Consider the following 24,875-nt stretch of genomic DNA (forward strand, 5'->3'; position numbering starts at 1 on the left):
AATGAAAAAGATTGTTTTATTCAAAAAAATGGATTATTCAATCCATTCCTGTGGGTTTGAGGCTCTTGTGGTTGGACTACGTCAGTGAGACCTGACTCAGGTTGAGGCTTCTCCCTCTCTCTGGGTCTTATAAAAATGGAAACCCAGAGAGAAAGGAAGCTGCTATATTTGGTCCAACCTTGTAAGAGAAAGGACTCCAGGTTTGCCCATAGTGGAGCTCAAGGAGAGAAGCCCGAGGGGTCAAGGAGCTGAGTCGCAGAGAGAAATGTCTGATCAACCACAGAGTTCAAGGAGAAAGTCAAGAGAACAGGCAGACCTGCCATCTTGCCTGATTGCCAATAGTGGGAGGCTGAGTTGCCAGCAGCTGATTTTGGTGAGAAAGCATTTCTAATGTTGCCTTGATTTGGACATTTCACAACCTGGAATTGGAAGATTTTATTTAAACAAATTACCCATTATAAGAGCCAAACCATTTCTGGTACTTTGCATCAGCAGCCCCGTGGCAAACTAAAACAATAGACTAACACCAAGAGCTCATGATCAGCAGTATGGAAACATATAACAATACTGGAACCTAAGTTATTAAACAGGAAGTATTAAAATAGTTCAAATCTTCCTTTAGTGTTGATGTTAACACCAAATGGGGATATGAACTCTCATAGCTCAATGCTCATTTCTCCCCATGGCTGATCTTCTCAATATGTACCACAGGTTGGAACTGCTCGTTGACACACTTTCTGTCACCTTCAAACCCAAATCTATGGTGACTGTCTGCATCATTTGTCCCTGAGATCTTGTCTGAACATTTCTATTTTATCTACTCTTTGTACTTCTGTTTAAGTGTTCAGCATGTCCTCTTGGACTGCGTTTACTTTTCTTCTTTCATTTCTTACTTTGTTATGTATAAATGAAGGAAGATCTCAGAACAGAACCAACAAAAATGACACATTTCTTTAAAACATACAGAGCACTGCATGCCTGTGAATAGACACACACTATCATTTTTTTGCTATAACTCACAGTGAAAGAGTAATAACTCAGTGTTAGATAAATTATTAAGGCATGTGGTGGGCAATATGATATTACAGAGTGGGGAGTACAGCAGGTAAACTTGTGCAGTGAAACGCAGAACACAGTCTTTAATGGAGGTTGGATTCCCCCTGGATCTTCAGGGCATGGGGAGATGTGGACAGGGGAGGTCAGAGAGGATATCCCCAGCAGAGGGAGGGAGGTGAATGATGCTCCTGAGAAAGGCAGTTGTAGGTGACAACCCAGCAGCAGGCAAATGGCCTGCCCCTTCTTCAAGCGGGAATGAAGCAAAGCTGGTACGAGGGCGGCACAGAGGCAAACCCAGTCTCAACTGGGGTGGTGTCAATGTCCTTTGGGTTAACCACAGACTTCAGGGTAAATTTCTGCAAGATGGTTGTCAGGAATAAAAACAGCTCCATGCGGGCCAGGCCCTCACCCACACAAACTCGTTTTCCTGGAAATCAAAAAGATGGGGTAGATGTTCTTGAACATTGCTGTTTCTGAACTACCACAGAACACTCAGTAGTTACATGTTGAATGATTGTACTTGGATGATTTGAAGTCAGGACAGAGACACTTGCTAAATCTTATTTTAGTGGGCACTCCCTACTCTAAAATATTGATTGAGAGCCAGAACTCTGCCTAGTACTTCACTGAGTATTCCCTCATTACAACTGCTCTTTTAACCCTGATGTTTCTGTCAATCTTTTCTTGAGAATCACAAAACATTGCTTGTCCAAGAGGGCTGAAGAGGGAAGTACTGTGAAGAGTGGGCTCACAAATATATCTGTGCTTCAGTTTCTACCTCTGATGCAAATATAAGTCAAGATTTTTTCCCTCATGTTCTTTCAAAAGCATTTGCCTAAACCTCTCATCCCATCACTTAAAATTTTTGAGTACTTCCTTTGCCCTATGGATTCAGCCCAAATTATTTGACTGGGCCCTTTACATTTTTTCCTAGTCTGACATTCCATGATCTTTCCATCTACTCTTCACACTGTAAACTCTCAGTTCCAGCCATACCACTTCTCATCAATCTCCAACATGTTATACCATTCGAAACCACAATGCTACATTTTTGTTTTTTTTTTCTTTCGCCTAAGATGCATTACTCTTGAACTTTTTTACAACCTAGGTAAATGTAAATTCCTCTTTACAAAACTGTAATTCCCCCAGGCTGGATTTCTTCAGGATCATATCCAAGGTTCCATTGAAACATGGATCACTTTGAATCACAACACTCTGTTTACTTATATACCCTTCAAAAATGTGCATTCCTTGAAGGCAGTCCTTCTCACCTTGGTTCCACATTGCCAGATCCAAAACAAGCAGGAAAAGCAACAGAAAAACTTAATTCAATTCCACATCCTGAGACTGAGCACACACTACGGGAGTGGAGACCCCACTATACAATACGAAGAGTCATGAATGAACAAAGAGCAAGGTGCTCTGGATTCAGTGATGCAATTGTGCGAAATCCCAAGGGTTCATTTATCTGACAGTTATTTTGCAGGCAGTTCAGAAATTTTCCATCTAAGGCAAACATTCTGCTCCTTTCCTTGTGTCTATTACTTTTGTCATCATGCCTTGAACTCTTTTCTTTCCTTGCTCCCTGCCCCTTGTGACTGCTGAAATGCAATTTCTTCTATTCCAGTGTTACTTATTCCATTTTATGCTTCACTGCTGGTCATGTGTGAGGAGGAAGAAGGCAACGTCCCCTCTTGTCCCCTACTGCAGCCTGTGCTTCCTTCTCTCACAGATTTGGTCGTATTTGATTATAATGATCTGTCGACTTATCTCCTTCCCTCACTGCAGCGTGAGCCCCTTGAGGGCCTATTCTGTGCTTGCGGATTTTTTTTTTTTAAAGATTTATTTATTTATTTAATTCCCCCCACCCCCTCGTTGTCTGTTCTCTGTGTCTATTTGCTGTGTCTTGTTTCTTTGTCCGCTTCTGTTGTCGTCAGCGGCACGGGAAGTGTGGGCGGCGCCATTCCTGGGTAGGCTGCACGTTCTTTCGTGCCCCTTACGGGGAGCGCACGTCTTGCGCGTGGGGCTCCCCTACGTGGGGGACACCCCTGCTTGGCAGGGCACTCCTTGCGCGCATATGGGCCAGCTCCACACGGGTCAAGGAGGCCCGGGTTTGAACCGCGGACCTCCCATGTGGTAGACGGACGCCCTAACCACTGGGCCAAGTCCGTTTCCCTTGTGGATTCTTATATCTGCAAGCTCATCAAAGGGGCAAGTGGCACCCTTAGATGATACACAGGGATTCCTTCTTGGGGGAGATGAGGACAGTCAAGATGAGTTTCCTCTTCTAGGAGGACTGTGTGGTAGCTCCGTGATATATCTGGAGGCAGAATACAATCAATCCGTACTCTAGCTATCTCATTTGGCAGAATTTTTTCAGCTCCCTTACAGCCCCTCTCATCTGACCCAATAATGAGGATGTCGGCTTCGGTGGGAACACAACAGGGAATGACTGGTGTGTGATGATCATGCACAAAAAGCAGTTCTACCAGACCCAGTGTAAGCATTGTGGAAGCTCCAGATGATCCCCGAAAGTATCTTGTCCCCTGAAGGACAGATGGACATCCATTTCTACTACCTGTTGAGAAAGCCATGAAGTAGTCACTCTTCTTAAAATTGCCACTCTCATCCAGAAAGTGGCCAGGATCAAACGTCTCTGGGTTGGGGAATTCTCTCTTATCATGCAGCACAGAAGTCAATGATGGTAATACGGTTGTGCCCTAGAATGGACAGATTGATAACCTGAATTATAAAGAATTCATGGTGGTGGAAGAAATGTAGGAAATCACTTAGCCTAATATCTTTGACATGTAACTGTGGAAAACCGTGTCTGAAGAAAGGAAATGACGTTTCCAGGAAGACAGTCCAAGTAATAAGCAGGAATGTGCATAAGGCCAGTGGCTTTGATCTTGCTAAAGGTGCCTTCAGTCCTTTTGAAGTACTGAGCACTTGAGTAATTGAGTGACAAATTTTCAAAATCCTCTCTCCTTATCCTCAAGTTGGATGAAGCAGCAAGAGCTTGACTTCATCCCTTCAGTTTCACATATGTAATATGTGAATTATAGTTTAAAATAGAAGTCTCTGTTGGCCCTTGAAAAGTCAGAAGTATCTGATATCTGTTCATGGACATTTTTAAAATAGAGGTCTTATCTAATTAAAAATGACCTTTGCTAGGTTATAACACTTACAATAACTACTGTTGAATGTTAATAAAGCAATTTGTTCTTTTAATTAAAAATATGGAAGAGCTTTCTTTACAGATGAATACAAGCTAAATAGGGATAGCAAAATTAGAAATATCATTTTGCAGCAATTCACGCAAGGTCATCAATTAATAGTAATTCTGCCGGGTGAATGATTTGGAAATAGAATATTCACAAGGTCTTAAAGTATTATACCACAGATTGTTATTAATTACATATAAAAAACATCAAGTATGCAGTGGAGAGCTCTTGTAGGTACTCCCCACTAATTGAGAAACTTAGCATCACCGATAATTGGATAATGTGATACTATGTGCCACCATTTCTCTGATATAGAGCAAACACATCAACCATTTAGTGTTCTTGCCAAAAGCATGTAACTGGAATCTAATATCTTGAAATATACCTCACAAAATCATACTGAGAAGCCTTTTATGTAACAATTGGTTACATTAAAAATGTGAATGTACTGAAGGAAGCAAGCACCCAAAGAAAGTTAGGAAACTAAAGGGTCAGATAAAAGAATAAATACAATAAAATAAAATCAGACAATTTATTCATAAAAGTGTAAAATTAAAAAAAAAGGAATAATGGAATATTAGTTACCAGGGAATGGGGTCAGATTAGAGAATGGGGCGTTAAGGTACAGAGATTCTATTTGAAATGATTAAGTTTCAGTCATGAATGGTAGTGATGATAGCAGAACATTGTGAAGGTAACATGGTACTGAGTTATACATTTGAATGTGGTTAATAGGGGAAATCTTAGGTTGTGTATATGTTACTAAAATAAAAACTTTAGACCACCTAGGATCGTACCACACAATGAACCCAATTGTAAACGATGGACTGGAGTTAACAGTACAAGTATAAAAATGTTCTTTCATGAATTGTAGCAAATGTAGCACATTAATGCAAGGTGTCACCTGTAGGATATTATTTGGGAATTCAGTATTGAGTGCATGATTTTTACGTAAACCTAAATCTTCTCTAATTAAAAAAAGAATTCATGATGTATGAAAATACATGAATCTGAAATTTCAGGTTCCATTGCTATTGGAACACTGCTCTCTTCATACCTTTACGTTTTGTTCGGAGCGCTTTCACGCCACAATGGCAGAATTGAGTGTTGGCAACAGAGACCTTCTGGCCCCAAAACTGGAAGTGTTTATCCTCTGACCTGTTACCAAAACAGTCTGCAGACTCCTGTTTTAGATCATGACCTTCATGTAATGCAGTGAGTCCATCCGGTGGTAAATAAATTATTTATCTGACTGGTAGGAAAGGAGCAGTCAGCTACCCATAGCTGCATGTTCCTTATGTAGACGAGATGGTGCCATGTCCTCAGATTCTGAGCTTTCTAAGCTCAAAGGGCCTGAGCAGGGACATGAGCCCTGAATGGGCATCTTCTTATCAGATGCAATGCTCTCTGCAGCAACATGTTGTAGATGGTGAGATTGTTAGTCCCTCTCTCAATCTACGGTCTATTTCCAATTTTGTTTGTAATATAATAGGAGGAGAAGTAAGTTTGATTGACAACAAAATATTAATAAAGTAAAGGCTTTTCCTAGTCGTGTCCTTGGATGAAAGAGTGGACTTGAAAGTCCTAATCCTTGGTGGGAACAAGGTCCATTGCTTCATGGTAATGACCTCAATTCCCTCTTCCCCAGATGATATAGAACGTGCAAACTTACCAAACTACCCAAATCTTTTTATCATGATAATAGAATTTTTAGCTGTTTTAATTTTATGTAATAATAATATATGCTGCCATCAATTTGGGGATGAAGTATCTTATAGCATACGAACTAGAAATTGTGAAAAGAAATAGAGAAACCATGTGTTAGAAGGCACTGGAAAAGTGACAAGACAAAAGTTGCAGCCGAGTTTCAAAAGGTGCAAGAAACTTGAAGAGGTAAAATGATATCTTTAGTCAGTTTTAGACTATGTTCATTTCCAATTTTGAAGGAGGGAAGATGTTATATCATTCTATCATCTTAGTAGAGGAGGGCTGAACACTTTCTGGGAGAAGACAAACATTATATGTGCCTCTGCATTTTGTATAAATAATCTTTGGCATTTAGCAAAAATTATGAGGCATCCCAAAAGAGACCTTAGTGTTCACAAAAACAAGAGAAAATGGGATGAGAGGCAATAAAATATACCATGGTAGGGAATATTTCCCATCTATTTTAAGGCAAATATTACCTCCATTACAGAAATCTGAGAAGAAAGATATGATAAAGAAAAATTGCAGATCAACATATTTTATGAATATAAATACAAAATTTAGAAAATATAATCCAGATATCTGTTTATACATTTATCTATGCATGTATATAGCTGAAGATATGTATGTGTGTGTGTATTTAGTGGGGGAATTGAGGCCAAAATATATGACGGTATCTGAGAATCCATTTGATAAAATTATGAACCCATTCATGATAAAAACATGCAAAAATTAAAGGAGTACTTCCTTAATTGGATAAAGAATACTGACAAAATATACTTAAACTGAGATCTACAAAAAACCACAAAACACAACCCCCCCCTTCGAATGACCAGTAATCCATTGCTGGATTACTATCCTGGAAATCCTAGCATGCAAAATAATGTAGCAAATATAAATTAAAGTCATGAGAATTTGAAAATAAGAAATAAAATGAATATTAACCCAGATTACAGGATGTATAGGTAGAAATTTCAAATGAATTTACATATAAATCATTAGCAAAATTAAGTCAAATTTTCCAGGATAGTGCATATGACATCAAAATAATAAAATCAATTGCATTCTCATATGCCAAAAAAAAGGAAATGTTATTTAAAATAATTATGCAATTTTTAATAACAAAAATATTAATTACCTAGGGAAAAGCATAACAAAAATAGGTAAAGCACTACACTGAGAACATAACATTATTTAGAAAATTAAAGTAAGCACAAAGAAAATGCATGCATTTGTTATAATCAAGAATTGAAAGATTTGATATGTCAAAAAGTTATTTCTTTCTGATTGTATGTATAGATTTAGTGTCGCCCAAACAAAACTCCTAGCAGAGTGTTTTGGGAATTTGACAAGCTGATATTAAAATTTATTTGGAGATGTAAACAGCTAAGAGTGGCAAAAACAATAACAAAGGAGAGCAAATTTGGAAGACTCAAATTGCCTGATATCAAAATTTGTTATGAAGTTTTACAATACCAAACTGGAAAGAGTTCAAAATCCATCAAGCTGTCATAGGTATGATGGTTGAACTTCCCTCATCTCCCCTGAGTAGAGAGCATTGGAATCATGCCGGAAGTATGTGCCCTTCAAATGCACTGACATGCAGTGTAGGGGAAACAAGTCTTACCTTGGGGATGAGGTAGTTTCTGAATTTAATGTCCTGGGTCACCGCATGGGGCAGGTTGTTAGGGGCGAGATCAATGTATCTCTGGATCTCATGCACCACGGCATCTGTGTAGGGCATGCTGCTCCTGTCCTGCATACAGGGGCTCCGGTGTCTGCCAACCACTTGGTCAATCTCTTCCTGGACTTTAGCTAATAAGACAGTAAAGTAAACACTGATGCAAAAGGAGAAAAATGCACATTTGCCACAGCAATTCAGGATTACAGAAAGTATTATTGTTGTGGAATTTAAGAGAAGTTCAATTAATTGAGTATAGAGAGGCCAGGACTCAGGAATGATTTTGAGAAGGAAAAAATGGTTTATTGACGGCCGGCCGGACTCGGGAGCTTTCAGTTTGAATCCCGAGCCCCGAACAAGATTTTCAAACGTCTTTTATACAGAGAGGAAAGGCCAAATGGTCCCTTTGTTTCAGTTCTCAATAGGCTTCAATTAGCATATATCTCTTCCACATCTTAGGTAAGCTTTTAGCAAGGACTCCAGACATTTTAGATAAGCCTTGGTTTTTGCATTTCCCCTAAATACTTAAAGTTTATAGCCCTTGCTTTGTTAAACATTTCCTGGGACTGGAGCCTGCTGGTCCCTAAGAGCAGGATTGCAGCCTCTTACCGTTTCACACCCACAAGTCAAACAACTTAGTTATTTCTGAAGAGACACAAGTCAAACAGCTTAGTTATTTCTGAAGAGACAAAGAGCCTTCCACCCATAGCCCACATCATTCCCCCCTTTGTCAAAGTTTACTTGCTAAGCTTTGGCATAATTATTGTTGTAGCTATGAGGTGGATGACTGTTTGTTGTCTTGACTGATTATTTATCAGTCTTTAGTACAGCATCAAGGACCGTTTTTAGAAGTTTAGAACTTTTCATTCTGGACAGCAGAATCTTGGGCAGGGGCCTCCCGCAGTTATTCTGCTGCCACTGGCACTCACGTGGATTTCCAGTCAGGTTCCAGATCCATCTATTACTTTTATTTTACTCTTAAAGAGTTTACACCTTTAATTTAAAAGGGGTGCTGAAGGGAGACGATCTCTTTTCTGTAACTGCTTCCTGCTGGCTATGGGCTGTAGTCATTGCCTAATAAGGTGTAAAAACTCTTTAATTTATTCTAACTGGAGGAAGATGGATCTGGCATTCTGTACGAAGTTGGATGAAGTTTTCATATGGTTAATAAGATGTTCACTCTGAAAGAAACAAACTTAATTAAAAATTTGGAATACCCGTTTTTAAAAGAGGACACATTGGATTACAGAGATAGACAAGATTAGATGCCTATAAAGATGGCATTCCTTAAAAGCTGGTGGGAACAGCATATATATTCTTTTTTAAGTTATCCATCTTTAGAGAGAAATTGCAACAGACACTTAGCTTTGTCTGAAGACACATTCCAAGCTGTTCAATGATTGACACTCATTCACTCTGTCAGATGCTCCTGGTGAACTGGCACTCCTTGGGCAACTGGCTTCACTCAGGATTAGAACACTAATTTGGAAATACTCTTAGTTTTCACCTGTGGGAGTGATCAGAACTACAGAATAAAGATTTTTACACCTTGGTTTTCATTGTACAATTTCTAGCAATTTTGACTTGTTCAATAGGTGACTCACCATCAGCAAGCAAGCCTCACTTTTGCTAACTTGAGACTGGCTGAGACTGCCACCTTATTCTATAGACATGTTATTAACTGTTTAGAAAATGATTTTACCAGGAATTTAACATGTCTAATATACTTCTGCACTTGATCCAAAATAGAAAAGATAACATTACAATTATTAGGCATATATTTAGTACAGGATAAAAGTACAGCACTTAATATTAACTAATGTATTACTTAATGCATAAGGATTCAGAGTTGCCATTATTAGTTTTGAGTTTCAGGTTTGTAATACTTTACATGTTATCTCTCCATGAGAGCAGGCCATAATGCCAATTGTGTTTAAGTTTTACTTACAGTCTCCTGGTATCATGGCTCCACTTAGCATGTTCTTCAACGCAGTGAGCAAGTTGCAGCATCCTTCCAGTATTCCAGAGATTTTCCAGTATTCTACTAGCCTGGTGCATAGTGCTCTCTGGCACCATGGAACAGTGCCAGTCTGGAGGCGATATCCATTGTACACTTGGCTGTACCGAGTCATTATTGGCTGCAGGAGCTTGAAACTGCAATATAGTTTCCATCGACTTCAGGAGCAGAACCAGAGACTGATATAGCACATATTTTTAATTGAGGGGTCCAGTGACCAGCCTAGCCAATAACTCACATGGAGAGGCCACCTGTAATGTATACAAGGCCTGGTTCGAATGCACAAGAGTTTGACAATGTTAAAGTTTATTCCTTGTTTTATATATATTTTAAACAACTTAACGCAATACATATATCAAATGACTATTTACTTACACAATTTTACTATGAAGATAACAGTAGGTGCTTTACTTTAGTAATAGAGGAAAAATATTATTTTTCATTGTTAGAATGAAAACAATTTTTCCAATAGAATCAAGACAACTTTTTATTACCATTTACTTAAATGTGTATTTTGCAGTGGCCTTCAGACAGGTTTATTATCATGAAGTTATTTCTGCTACCAATACCAATCTAAGTTTCTTTAGTTAACAATGACTTCTACAACTAGAACTATTTAAACATTTTCAGTTTGGAAGATGTTTTACAAACTCTTTATAATTGACTATAACCGCATTGACTAGACACCTCATGTTTAAATAAACTTACTAAATTACAATTACCAATGAAAGAAATTTACTCTCTATTTAAGAGAGCATATCTACAATCTTTTCCCTTTAGCCTAATTTCACCAATGTGAACTTACAATTTTCATTACTGTAAAGATTTTGTACATATAATGTTAATTTAGTTTATAAATTAACTATGGGAGATTACACTCAAGTTAAATAAAATTGAAACCATAATAGTTTATGCAAGGAATGTTCTCTTTTTCCCTTACAGGAAGCTAAAAACTTCTTTTCTTTAAGTTATCAAAATTATTAAATTAAAAGCATACTGACTACCAGGTTTTAAAACACATTACACAATTACTTAATTTTTTTAAAAAATCATAACCTAGGAAAGATCTCCATAGTTTTTATGGACTTTCCTTTACTTACTGAAATTTGTTAATAGAGCCACTAATTACCTTATTTTGTTGGAAAGAAATCTTCTGGAAGAAAATAAGGCTCACCAGATTGTGGAGAAGAAAATAATTTATTCTCAGTCTTGCAAGAAGGGGCGCAGAGCCAGATATGGCTGGTGCCCCGAACAAAGAAAAATGACACAATTTATACCCCTAAGCCTAGCATGCAAGCTCTTCCTCTGTTTTCCATAGATTGGATACTTCAGAAGTTACAGCTTATCTGAGATTTAACTTTCCCACGCAAAAGTTTGATTTAACTGCTTCTTCTATCACATTCCAACCATTTTAGTTTTTACCTGCTCCCCCCTTTTTCAAATAAGGAATAGAATTTAGTGCTGAAATGGCACCGACTTAGTTAGCTCCTTCTTGGGCATCCTTCCACTGCCCATAGGACTGGCCTAAACTGGTCTCCTCCACTGCTGTCCAACCCGGGAGTGGGAGACTGAGGCAGCAGGCCGCCGGGTTACATCAACATTTTTCTTCTGTGAAAATTAACCTAATCTTTGTTTTTTTTTTTTTTTTTTCCAATTTATGGCTGACAAAGGTTTAAACTGGGAAATTACCAGGCAAACTGATTCTTAATTCCCTAGCCTAGTAGATAGGTTTAATCTGCCACACCTAGTCTTGCCTTAAAAGCTCTTGCAAAGAGGAGGCCCTTTCCCAATTGTTTCCATAATCAGATTTCTATGACTTTCTCATCCTGCTTAGTTCAATTTGGGCTTTAAGAATATTTATAAATATAACTGCATATTTTTTAACAATTTGAGCAAATAGGCAGACATGAATAGTTTGACACAACAACATGACTTTAGTTACTTTAAACTTTTCAAAGACTTTTGAAACTCTTCTTAATTTGCACTATGACCATGCAGTTTACCACAAGAATTTTCTTTCTTAATGGATTGTAATAACCAAAATGTTCTCAATGCCTTAGCACCATTTTGTTTTAGAACTTTATATTTTACCTTGAAATTAGCAGAATTTTGGATAAGCAACAAGATTAGTTTTATATATATTTACTGAGGCTATTTGAAGCCTCAGGGAGACAGACTGCTTTCTCTCATGAATTGCCACTCTTAGGAACACTGACCGTCAAGGCAGGAGACTTCTCCCCCTCCACCCCCCTTTTGATTTTGGAGATAATAAAACTCCAGTGGCCATTTAACCTTATTCTATCAGGCAGCCATTTATTTAGTTTACACTTGAATTCATGAGAGAAAGGGTTACTAATACCAGAAGAGGAGACAGTGATGTCCCAGCTCTTCTCAATTATGAAATAACCATAGGCAAAGGCAAAGGGTGAGGTTAGGCTTGAAGTAACCATAAACAAAGGAAAGGTTAGTGTAGAATTTACACTTAAATAATAGTTTCAGGCTAAATTCACCCAGCTATAATCTCAGTTATTGTCTTTCCACTGTTTTACAATATAAATGCATTTATAAATGATTTTAACTCTTAGTTACAGTTTTTATTAATTTTTTAAAACCTATTAATTTTATAACACCTTTAAATACCTTTCATTCAACTTATAACATATTAAATGAACTTAACCATTACTTTAATTTTTCCTTTAAAGTGAAAGAATAAATCTCTTGCAGTTAGTTTGAAATAAAAGGCTACTTTTCAGGATTTGATTTCTAGAACATAAAATGTTCTTTTAAAAGAACTCTTCTTCAAACATTGAGGATATGATGAGGTTAAAGCACAAGAAGCTATTGATAAAAGATTTTCTTTGTATATTGATCTTATTAAAAATTTCCCTTCCACAAACCTTCTACACTTTCAGTATTCATTCAGGTTCTGTCCCACACTCTACTCTTTCCAATAATCAATCATTTTATCTTAGGACAAAATCATCTTCTGTTGCCTTAACAATAAAAACACACTCCATATATCCCACATACTAAGTTACCAGGCAAACGTCTTGCAACATATAATTGCCATTAATACTAAACAAGTTTGTTAAAATAATGAACTTTTCTTCACTTTAAATACTTAGTAGCATGTAATACCAGAAACAGTTTTTTTGGAAGTAAGTTGGCAGGGGAGATTGGCTGCCGAATAAGTTTGTTATAAAATTGCCTTTTATTATTATTATTATCAATTCAGTTTTGTTAAATAATGACTTTCTGCAATTAGCCACTTAAATACCTTGAACAATGCTTTGTAAAACTTTTATATTTATACCCTTAACACAAATTTTACCTTCACAGAACATTCTCTTACTTAAGGTTACTACAATACCTTCTAAGAACCTGAGCAGAATGCAAACGTATTTTGGCTTTGACACCCTAAGGAGGGAACTTTACTGCATTTATTCTGATTCTGCTTTTCACCTCCTTCACTTCCCCCCCTTCCAGGCAGTCGGGTGCACAACAAACAGGAATGCGGCTTATGAATAGAAGGGTGGACTCACTGGGAAGGGGCAAGCCGCTCCCCCCTTTCCAGCTTTCAGCCAAAATGGGCAGACAGAACCTACTCAAATTTGGCAACTCTCCCAGGAACCCAGCCGCCCTGACTGGGACATTCCCAACAGACTTGGGTGCTTGGCGCGGACACAGATGGCCTCCAAGCCGGGGCAAAGGGCCAGACCAGAGACAAGACACCAGAACATGCACAAACATCTAGACTCCTCAGCTTTTGCCCCAGAATCATTTCACCCCCTTGCCAATGGCAAGGGAGGGCTCCAGCTCAGCTGTAATTCTACTTTACATAAGGACACAACTCCGACACTAACATTGAGCTGACACAGACAGAAGCACAAAGGTCACTAATCTGACCCACAAGTTATATATTTATTTCACCATGGCTGCCCCCACAGCCATCACAAACCTCAGAACACTTAACATTTGGTATAAAGCGAATTCATTCACAAATTAGCACCATAACAAAAGATTTCAGCTAGACTTTTCCACTGTTTAAACTTTACACCCAGACCAAGCTCCACCAGAAAAGCCGATCCATTTTCCTGTAACCAAGTTTTGTTTTCCTTAATCTAGACCAATTTCCAGGATATTAGGACTCGAACCTATAAATACCCTTCCTATTAAAATCGAGACTCCACTCCTTTAGTGGATATAAGACCAGTACCAGATTCTAACATGCAGTTAGACAAACCCAAAACACCAGGGCTTTTCCCCGGTTTTCCTCCTTTTCCCAAGCCTAGAGAGAACGGCTTCCCCCCAGCCTTCTGGGGCTACTAGGGTTCTCTCGGGAGGTGATCAGCCTCCCCTTCCTAGCAATTAAAGCTAGGGCCTTCCAGACTCTGCTCACCCGGGGAGTCTTACCTTCTTCCCTGTTCGGAGCTCTTTTTCGTTCCCAGAATCTTTCTCTTCAGACCTTCCATTGCCCCTTGATTTTGTCGGGAAGATTCTGGTGGAGCCCACATCTTTTCTGGATTAAATTTAATCCAGGGGCGCCCAGATTTGGGGTTCACCCGAGTCCTCCCGGCTTCCTCGGGGATTTGGAAGGGGCAGCAAAATGCTACCGTCTCTGGCCTTCATTTATTGTCCCTTCGCGGTCGCCATTAATGTTGTGGAATTTAAGAGAAGTTCAATTAATTGAGTATAGAGAGGCCAGGACTCAGGAATGATTTTGAGAAGGAAAAAATGGTTTATTGACGGCCGGCCGGACTCGGGAGCTTTCAGTTTGAATCCCGAGCCCCGAACAAGATTTTCAAACGTCTTTTATACAGAGAGGAAAGGCCAAATGGTCCCTTTGTTTCAGTTCTCAATAGGCTTCAATTAGCATATATCTCTTCCACATCTTAGGTAAGCTTTTAGCAAGGACTCCAGACATTTTAGATAAGCGTTGGTTTTTGCATTTCCCCTAAATACTTAAAGTTTATAGCCCTTGCTTTGTTAAACATTTCCTGGGACTGGAGCCTGCTGGTCCCTAAGAGCAGGATTGCAGCCTCTTACCGTTTCACACCCACAAGTCAAACAACTTAGTTATTTCTGAAGAGACACAAGTCAAACAGCTTAGTTATTTCTGAAGAGACAAAGAGCCTTCCACCCATAGCCCACATCATTATGAAAGTGTCCTACATCATTATAAACATAAATTATATACCCAGAAGTACACCTAGGCATAGAGATCAAATTGCCATAATGTAGTTACATATAAATTTCCTATATGATAGGCATTAATGTAAATCGGTAAATAACTATTATTGGAATAGAAGATGTATAATATATAGGAATAACGAGATGTTTAAATTATCAATAGTATATAATTAACTCAAGAAATTGCTGTCTTTGCAGAAAGAAAAGCAGAATCAAAAATAATTTTACTTTAAAGTAATACATATGTTTTAAAATTAAATTTCACCTTTGGATCTATATGGGCATACATGTTTGTTTGTGCAAACAACAACATGATGCAGTCCTAGGTCAATCCAAATGTGCATGTAGCAAATCATCTTCCCTGGAACTCAGAGAATACACTGGAGTTGTAGGGCTTCTCCTACTGCCCCCACATTTCCTCACCCCTTTCAGTCAACCTCCTTGTATTCAAGTGTCATTTTTATTCCTTCATCAAATTTGGACAGTTAGAGCTGGTAGCTGTATTAATGGGTCTTCTGGAATATAGATAATGTTGAGTGCACTAGTAGTGTATTCTCAACTTCTTTTCTGAAATTCCCCTTACCCACCACGTGTGGTCATACCTCTGACATCTGGGTGCTTCAACAGGAGCAGGAGTCCATATCTCAGGGTGGTGCTGATTGTCTCTGTCCCAGCGACAAACACATTTAATACAGTGATTACCATGTTTTCAATGGTAAATTCAGACTGCTGATTGTGTTTCTCCTGGGGATGATATGATGAAATTATTTGATGAATTAGTTCACCTGCATATTTAATTACAATGAATCCAAAATAACACAGATTATTTTAAAGATAAGGAAACACAGAAATTGGAGAGTACAGGGTATGAAGACATATGTATGGTATATCACAGACAATATGTTAATTGCTCCAATCATTATTACTTGCTCCTTTAAGATTATATAACCTATTAATTCCATTATCTAGTATAATTTAGAGTTTGTTTGGCCAACCAATACAGTTCATGCCCATGAGATCTAAGCTGAACCCTGGTGGTGCCACTTTTCCCTTTATGTCTTGGTCAAAACACAGATGTGAACATGGAAGTAGGGTAGTTGTCATCTTGCGATAGAAGGATATACGTGAAGCTAAAGGCCTATATAGGAAAAATGGTAAAGAAAAATGGAAGGTACCCAAATTCAGGACGCTCAGGAATACCATGTTGGCCTTGGACTGACCCAAGAAATTATTTTTATGTGAGATAGATGAACCCACTATTTCTTAAGCTATTAATAACTGGGATGTCTCCTACTTTTAGACTAACAATAATTGATAGAAAAGGGTAAATTAGGGCTGTACCATGTATGCTGTTATAAGCCTGAGTCCAAGAGTTTGCAATTTTCTTCTGTTAAAGAATTGCTGGGGACTCAATATTGCCTGCACCCTCATTGTGAAACCTAAATTGTGCAAAAGATAATATGGCAGCACAACCTAGAATGGGCTATAGAGAATTAATTCACAATACAGGGTGGGTCAGTGGTATTGTATTCCAGATACAAGTAATTAGGCAACTCAGTCTGGGAAACAAGAGCAAGAAGGAGTAGGAATACAAAGTGGAAGAGACACAGCAAATGTAAAGGCCAAGAGTTTCGGCATTAACTGCCCATGTGGGATAAGGAAGATAGACGCAGTAGGGTTAATGCAGATGCCAAGGCCAAGGGACTGACTGAAAGGAGTGCTCAGGAATTGAAGTTGGGGTAGTGGAAAGCACTTGAACTATAGTTACCCTCCAGCCCCCTCCTGCCCCCTCATTCTCTCCTAGGTGTATTCCATGATCTTTTCCATCTTCATTTTACAGATGGCTAGTTTGTATTTTTCATTTCTTTGTAATTGCTTCGATTTCATCTGAAGTGTGCGTTCTGTTTCTCCTCAGGTAGATTACTAGTGCCTAAGAGAGCAGGGCCCATGGATTCTATCTATTTAACAATTCAGGAAAATCTTCTGTGATGCTTTGTGCAGATCAATGCACACAACAGGGACATAAAGTGTTCATCTATCATTATTTGTCTGATCACTTAAACATCCCTAGTATGTAGAGAATTAATCAATGGACCAGAAAATACACCAGAAAACTAATAACTGAGTTGTCCATAACACTGTACCTGTTCCATTTTGATCAGGAAACAATCAATAAAGTCCCGAGGATTGTTAATGTCCAGGGATTTTTGGTGTTCTTTTATTTTCTTCAAAAAATAACTTTTAAAAAAATCAATGTTTTTAAGGAATTTGTTATGACTCCCAGGGAAATAATCTATGAGAATCGGGAAAGAATTGCAGACCTAAAAGAGAAAATAAATCATTTATTAATTTAAAAAACAAAATTAGCCTTTAATAAAGGCAAATATGCCATAATGGCAAACACTGGTTAGAAACAGGATCTATAATGCTGAATAAAAGTCACCTCTGCCCTGAATACTCTGTGCTGATAGATTTGGGGGAGAAAATTTTGACCAGAGGATCAGTGATGATAATCATTTCCTAAATTCATATAATTGTTAGAAATTAAAAGTGCCTTTAGAACAATTTTTTTCATTTTTTACATAAACTTTTGCCTATACTTTGAAATAAAGAATGGCATGTAGTACTACGATTCACATTTTGTACATTAGGATGGTAGGTAAGCAATTTGGGCAACCTGAAACAGCACAAAGCTAATACTTGCTGTTTCTATTTTTATCTAGCAGCCTCGGATATAGAATTGGTGTTTTAAAACGTTGAAGTGCCATAAAACCCAATTTGCCTTTTATAGAAAAAGTGTCTGTGCACTGGAGCAGTTAACTGACTATGCTAAGATCACACAATTATCATTTAGGCAGAGAGCAGGACAGGCCATGTCAGCACAGCTCATACTGCATAAACTAGATCATATTGTAATCACCAACCCAGTGACCTTCTTAGCTAACGTCCCAGCTGGAGCATCAAAGTCTCTCTACTTAGTGTTTCCTGACAACATCATAGTCCCAAACATACTCCCTCCTTGATATCCTAAATAAGGATATTTCTGCCAAGTAATTTGATGAAAAGTTCTTTAGAAGAGTAGCTTTGTGGACAGTGGAAGTGTCTCACAAAAGGCCTCAGGTCTGCGTTGAATGCCATTGGCCTACTTTTGGGAGTCACCAAATACTTTATGGAAACTGGATTTTGGGCTTAATGGAAAAACCACTGAAGAGGCAGCCAATGGATTTGAATTTGAGGCCAATATTCTGTGCAGGTGTTTTCTCGCATGCAAAAGAAAGAGCTTGCCTACCTTTCCCTAATGTTTGTTGCCAAGCTCTGGCCAGGACACTGGTATTAAAACATTCACTTCACAATTTGATCTGTACTGAATGTAGAACTTGTCAGAGAAAATAGAACACATGGTTTACAGTATAAAGAAACTTGGTTTCACCTGGGCCCATGTGGAGCTCAGAATCTTGAGATTTTCATTGAGTTTTCCCATCAAGTTAAGAAGTTCCTGATCTGTATACTCAAAACGATTCTGGAAAACAATGGAGCAGATCACATTGCAGGGAGCACAGCCCAGGAGAAAAGTCGGATCACAAGGTGATGCTAAAAATTGGAAATATTTTAAAAATACCATTAAAACACACCTATGAAACTCTTCATTAAATAGGAAAACATTATGTTTTAGTAACTCTAAAATTACCATTTCTTGTTTTCCTATTTAATGAAGAGTTTCATAGGTGCCTCAGGGGCAATCACCGGACATTGTAAATCCTCACAGGGCCCACTGGATGGAATGGGGGAGAGTATGGGCCATGATGCGGACCATTGACCATGAGGTGCAGAGGTGCCCAAAGATGTACTTACCAAATGCAATGGATGTGTCATGATGATGGGAATGAGTGTTGCTGGGGGGGGGAGAGGTGGGGTAGGGGTGGTGGGGTTGAATGGGACCTCATATATATATATATATATTTTAATGTAATATTATTACAAAGTCAATTAAAAAAAAAGAGAAAAAACATTATCTATAAAGAAATTCTCTTATCAGTAAAAATTTCAGCATGCATAGAATCAATACATCATTTTTCAGTCAAACTCAATTGACCATTCCATCACAATTGGTTTAATAATTGTTCTCCAAATATCCTATTACCTTCACTGCTTTTATTTACACCCTTCTAACCCAACATGTCTGTATTTTGGGGGAAATAAGAAAAGAATGTAAAGGGGCAACTCTTTAAACCTTCTAAAAATTCCAATTATCAGTGCAGAATGACCTCTGTCTACAAAGACTATAGACAATTAAGCATTGATGTGGCAAGGTTGATGATAGTTAGGGAACTCAAAAAATTTAAAATATAATTAGCAGCTGATGGAACCATATAGAGAACAGTAGAGGGGCGATCTAAAGGGAAAAGGTCATGGGTAAATTCAATATTTTAAATAACAAATGTTAAAAAGTCAAAACCATCTGTTTTTTATGAGAAGAAACTACAGTAATAAAGAAAACTCTTGAAAAGTCATTTTGCTTGCCAAAAAAGCAAATCAAGAAATTGCTTTTCTAATTTAAATAACAATTATGGCAAGTAAAAAGTTTAAACCATGAACATAGTGTTTTTGCTTCTACATTTCAATACAGAAAAACAACCATCCTGATCTAGTGGTGTTCGTCATCACCAATCAAATCCTCAAATTTAATTTATTTGAGCAAAGCTACCATCTTGGTGGATTTCTATAATTTTGCTCAATATAAACCATCAACTGAAATCAGTATGCCATTATATATGTTAAAAATGACCACGATTTTGGTTAAGTCCATCGTATTAGAGATGAACAAAATTAAAGCAGAGGAAAGTTTTCTTATGGTGGGGGATCTGTAAATGAAACCATATTAATGAATGATAAATAAACTTTATATGCAAAAGCCCACAAATTCATATCAATAAAATAATTAAGGGTGACTTGAATCAGGTGTTGTGTAGAAATGACAAGCTATTGACAAATAGGAACCCCATTGTGGTTGCTGCTACAATATCAGGACACTTTTTAGGTGAGAACAGAACCATTCCAGTGCTCTAAGCTTTCAGAAAAGGTTTTGTTTTAGTTAGGCCTGTGAAGGTTAATTTGGAAGCCTGTGAGATTTCTTTGTGTATGTGGGATTCACAGCTCAAACCTGATTTTCAATCTTTCCTTTCACTTCATTTGGAAGAGGGAATGATAATGAAGGTAATTTGGAAAATAAGTTGAAAGAGTCATGCGACAATGACTTTATAGGTCAGAAAGCTGGGTGTGTGGGATAAATAATTACCATGAACATTCTAACACAAATTCCAATAAAGTGGAGGAGAATGGTAACCAAAGAAGCAAAGAAGGACAACTTACACTAGGCAAGACAGAGTGAGAGTTATTAATAGTAGCTGATAATCCAGTTAAGTAAATCATTATCAGCCCAGTATTTATAGACTGCTTTTTGTGTTTTGTAGAAAAGGATGCTTTGGCATGTATTTCTTATATAAATCTGTTGTGTAAGTGTGAGTAACATTAAACAATTCCTGTTGGTAGTTTATAGATATTCTGAGTTTACAGGGAAGTCACATGGTGAGCGTTCCCCTGGGAAGCTCACAGGTGAGCATCATCACTGGGCAGAACTGCAGGCCTGAGCCTTGGAGGAAACCCTCAGTCATGCCAGTGAGGAAAAGCACATATCACTTGTTTCATGCTCTGCAGGGCCATGATGAGGCTGCTCCCAGGGTGTCCATGGATAAGTGCTTCCTGGTGCACTCTTCTGGAATAGGTACCCACATGAATCTAAGGGGGAAACGTGGCTCTTTAACTCTTGGAGAAAATGAGACTCAAAACCCTCTATCCTAAAAAAAAAACAAAAATAAACAACAAACAAAAAAGTCTCTATCTTCCTGATCTTCTGATTGCAAGTCAACAGACAGGGCTCATGACAAAAAAGGATTAAATGATATTTCTATACCCATGCTGTATCTTCGAACACACATTCACACACACACACACACACACAAACACACACACATACAGACAACACATAAGCATAGATACACAGATGCTCCCTGGTGCTCTGTGTTATACCCACACTCCTCCACCTGCCTCTGTGTTATACCCACACTCCTCCACCTGCGGGCTGATCCCATGACAAATAGGAAAGCTTTGGCTGCTCCTGAAACGTCTCCAAGGATGTCAATAGAAAAGAGGGCATTCTGGAAAGGACAGGGATACAGCTTGAAGACTCACCCACCCTTGGTTTTTTCCAGCTCCTCCACAAGGCAGCGGGCTTCTTCCTGAACACGGTCCTCAATGCTCCTCTTCCCCATCCCAAAATTCCTCAGGGTCATGAGGGCAAAGCGTCGGAGATCCCTCCATGTCTTTCCATTGCTGAAAACGATTCCTACAAAGAGTGTAAATGGATACTAGGAAGGACATCCTTGACAACAATGAGATGTTGACAGTAGATAGCTAAGCTATGGACCAAGCTGTGCTGAGGAGCTCTTCAGGTCTCTGTTTCAATCGCTCATATCCCCTCTGATCACCATTGCCCAACATAGGCACACATCTACCGACCTTTTCCTCTATTGGCTTTTTCTGCCAGTGGGAAACTGCTCCTTCCAGAAAACTCCTCTCCATGATCATTCAGAGCTTCCTTTACTGCTTCATATCCATGCAACACCACAGTGGGCTTCATGCCAAAATATAGAGTGAACACAGGGCCATAGGTTTCAGAGAGCTGGGAAATGGTAAGGAAAGTTAGATATTAGCAAAGAAGTCGCTATTTGGTTTATATATTGTGCATATATGAGTCAGAAGAATTTTATCAATATACTGTAGAAGTTTTTCTTCTGCTGTATGCAGCTTAAAATATTCTGAAGTTTATACATAAACATGATGGCTATTTATGGTGTATCTCTGATCCCATTAAATCACTTCCTTGAGCTAGGTTTGTTTAGCTCAATTTTACAGATGAAGAAATTGAGGTTTAGGGAATTTAAATGTTCTGTTCATGATCCACCATCTAATAAGTAGAAGACCCACACTTCAACCCTGTTTGATGGGCCTCTGATGCCTGATGAATTCATCAGTTTCCAATCCTCATTTTGATCCGATCCTAGCTGACAGCATCAGGATCACCTGGGAACCTCTTCCTGTGGGGATTCTGTTTAGCAGCTCTGGAATGAAGACTAGTAATCTGTTTTTGAAAACAACCCCAGAGGATTCTAAGTCTGGCCCTTTGAGTTCTGCAGGTATTGCTGACAGAGAAGAGAGTGTTCTCCACAGGGGCTGTGTCAGGACATGCAGCACGTCCTGGAAGAATGATTTCTTTCACCCTGAAACTTTCATAGGCCACAGGCAGCAGCTTCTTGTAGAGCCTAAAAGGATTCTGTTCCCATCCAGTGGTTCCTGACTGATTAGTTCTCTCCCTTTCATCACTTATGCTGCTTCTGAGCTCTCATGGCTATTTCCTTACATCAGGCTTAGCTGGCTTTCTCACACAAACTTAATCCTATTGGTTCATCAGAACAGGGCACAGGGTTTAGACAGTGAATGACTTATGAGAATGAATCTGCAAACATGAAAACATTTCTGTTAGGTTGACCTTCAAGCTAAAAATCTTAGCCAAGGCTGTGAAACAATGGAGGGCAGCACTCCCTACTTCTGCTGCTTGACCATTTTGTAATTCGATTGTACCTTACAATGCCTTAAAGTTTCTCTTCCCACAAAATGCATTAATTCATTTACTATTTCTGATATGACAGTAAAACAACAAAATAAAGCAACAAAAACATCCTAATCTACAGGGGAACTTTTACTTTACAATGATCTATTTCAATACGAGGCCTGCAAGTATGTATTTTAGTTCCTCTCAGGAGTTAATTTACTTACCTTTTGCAAGGCACTGGAGGAGCATAACGCATACTTACATTGCTTAAGGATTTTCTGATGTTCTTAATATTTATCAATAGGATATTTCCAATAATTGGGAGAGGAGTGGGGCCAGGAGGGAGCTTCCCTTTCCCATAAGTCTGTTTCCAGAGGGAAAGGAGAAGTAAAGAGGAGAGGCAGAGTATCAGGACCACAATTAGATCCATCGGAGACTTTGCTTCTTACTAAGGCAAATATGAATGTCAGTCCAAAGCTTTATAGCACTCTCTACCCACTCAAATTGTGAGTCTTGGACCTTTTAAAGTGTCCAGTCAGCTAGATTCACTGAAAACATTTCTGAATGGACTTTGGTTCATTGATAAATACTGAATAAAATTGTTATTTAGTTTTCGTTTTCCTCTTCTGCAAGGCTGTATTCTTGAGATTATGGTTTAATTGGTCTGGGGTATTGTCCAGATATTGTTAAATATATTTATCTTAAAAGAACAACACTGGGTGGTTACTGAAGTAAATGGTTTGATCAACCAATTGCTCAATATTCTCAATTCTCAGACTATCAGTTGGGAACTTCTGACTTGAGAGTCATCTGCCTGTTTTAGGTCTTTCATTAAAAATGTTTCTCCTTTTTTGCTGTAGCAAACACTAACATCCTTTTTATCCCTTTAAAATGGAAGCATTTTGATATATTTCATTATGTATTCTACAAACATTACAGCTGCCAAACAAAAATAGCCAACATTAAACATTATTTATATATCTTAAATGATCAGATTTCCATCAAGTAAATAATAATTGCTGAGTAAGCTGACATTTCTTTTAACACCAACTTCCCCAACCCACCCCCCTAAAAAGAATCCTTTCGTTTGACTCCAGGCCATAGGGTCTCAAGAATATGTAAAAAGACTGGAATTCCCTCTTTCTCCCTCACTGCAGAAGTCAACTTGCTCAGCAAAACCAAGGGACTAGCAGTGTCAAAGGAAATGAGAGGGAAGGCTGGGGAGATTATGGTTTCCCCACATCCCAGGTGCCTGCAGGCACAGGTGCTTCTATTGCGTTTTTGGTCTGTTCTTGTCTGAAATAATGGAATGAATTAATAGGCAGAGAAAAGTGAGATTTGAAGGAACAACTGTGTGATGAGAGGTAAGGACTTCATTAAGGAGTCTAGAATTCAGAACAGAACAACCACAGTGTGCAGAGGCCACAGAGCTGAAAGAAAGAATCATTAGCGGTCATCAGGATGGAATCATACCTGGGGTTACACCTTGTGGCTCAGGGCAAAGCATATGCAAACCTGTTCTGTGACGAGATCATCATATGTGTTCTAATTGATGTGTGGTTATTTTATGGTCTATTGCTAACGGAAAAATTTTGTTACTATTTATGGAATGTTTCATATCTCCTGTATATATGAAGACGTCAATATTCAGAGTACATTCACATTCATGATATTTCTTTGATTCTCTCAAGTACCTTTTCCTAAATTAGACATATTCCAATTTGCAGGATTAGGATTCTGGAGCTCAGAGATTCAGTATCCCCTCGGCCAAGCACAGAGTGTCTGCAGAGGGTTTCATTGAGGCTGGAAACCAGGTTCCCTGACTCTTTCCTTCAATACGCATTCACTTCAAAGGGGACACTAAGATTCACTGAGTGTGTACCATGATTCAGTGTTTTTTGACTCATCCTGATCAGACTCTTTCAAAGTAAACATTGATCCAGTTAATAATTCCACACCATTTGATTAATGCGGGAGGTCAGGAAAGTTCAGTTCTGTAACCTTATTTGAACTTGAATACCAGGTGACAGTGACCTCTTCATCCATGATAAAGAGAACAGTTCTTGTGCTGCTTAACTCCTTGCTCCAGGAAAAGAACCACAGTCCCTTATTTGAGGCAAAATACACTCCACGGCTCTCTTTAGATTCACCATTTTGTTGCCCAAGAGATGGGTGTTAATTCCCTGCTACTTTTTCCTCTGCTGAGGGTCATGCTTGACTGCTTCTCTTTTGACAGAATGAAAGACTCATAGATAATTTAGAGACAGGAAGGCTCTCCATTATCCTCTAGTCTAATCCTTCCTTTCTTTTAGGAATGTAGGTTTGGTTACT

At 38.5% G+C, this 24,875-nt stretch overlaps 1 protein-coding gene across 3 annotated transcripts in view; it reads right to left on the reverse strand.

Annotated features, from left to right (window-relative positions):
• Nucleotides 1–420: 420 nt before the first annotated feature.
• Nucleotides 421–24,875, reverse strand: part of LOC101437727 (cytochrome P450 2C9-like) — a 30,446-nt gene continuing 5,991 nt past the window's right edge. Inside the window, exons 1-9 of one of the 3 annotated variants that reach the window (XM_058298728.2) lie at nt 22,807–23,034; nt 21,452–21,614; nt 21,129–21,278; nt 18,306–18,466; nt 17,020–17,196; nt 15,478–15,619; nt 7,615–7,802; nt 3,635–3,776; nt 421–1,483 (exon numbers count right to left, since the gene is read on the reverse strand). In XM_058298728.2, coding sequence (XP_058154711.1) covers nt 1,302–1,483; nt 3,635–3,776; nt 7,615–7,802; nt 15,478–15,619; nt 17,020–17,196; nt 18,306–18,466; nt 21,129–21,278; nt 21,452–21,614; nt 22,807–22,974 — 1,473 coding nt within the window. In that variant the 5' untranslated portion in view covers nt 22,975–23,034 and the 3' untranslated portion in view covers nt 421–1,301. Of the gene's footprint in view, nt 1,484–3,634; nt 3,777–7,614; nt 7,803–15,477; nt 15,620–17,019; nt 17,197–18,305; nt 18,467–21,128; nt 21,279–21,451; nt 21,615–22,768; nt 23,035–24,875 lie in introns of those variants that run through there. The other 2 variants (XM_058298730.2, XM_058298729.2) reach the window with 2 other exon arrangements.

The sequence above is a fragment of the Dasypus novemcinctus genome, chromosome 6, assembly GCF_030445035.2.
Source record: "Dasypus novemcinctus isolate mDasNov1 chromosome 6, mDasNov1.1.hap2, whole genome shotgun sequence".
NCBI classification, from domain to species: domain Eukaryota; kingdom Metazoa; phylum Chordata; class Mammalia; order Cingulata; family Dasypodidae; genus Dasypus; species Dasypus novemcinctus.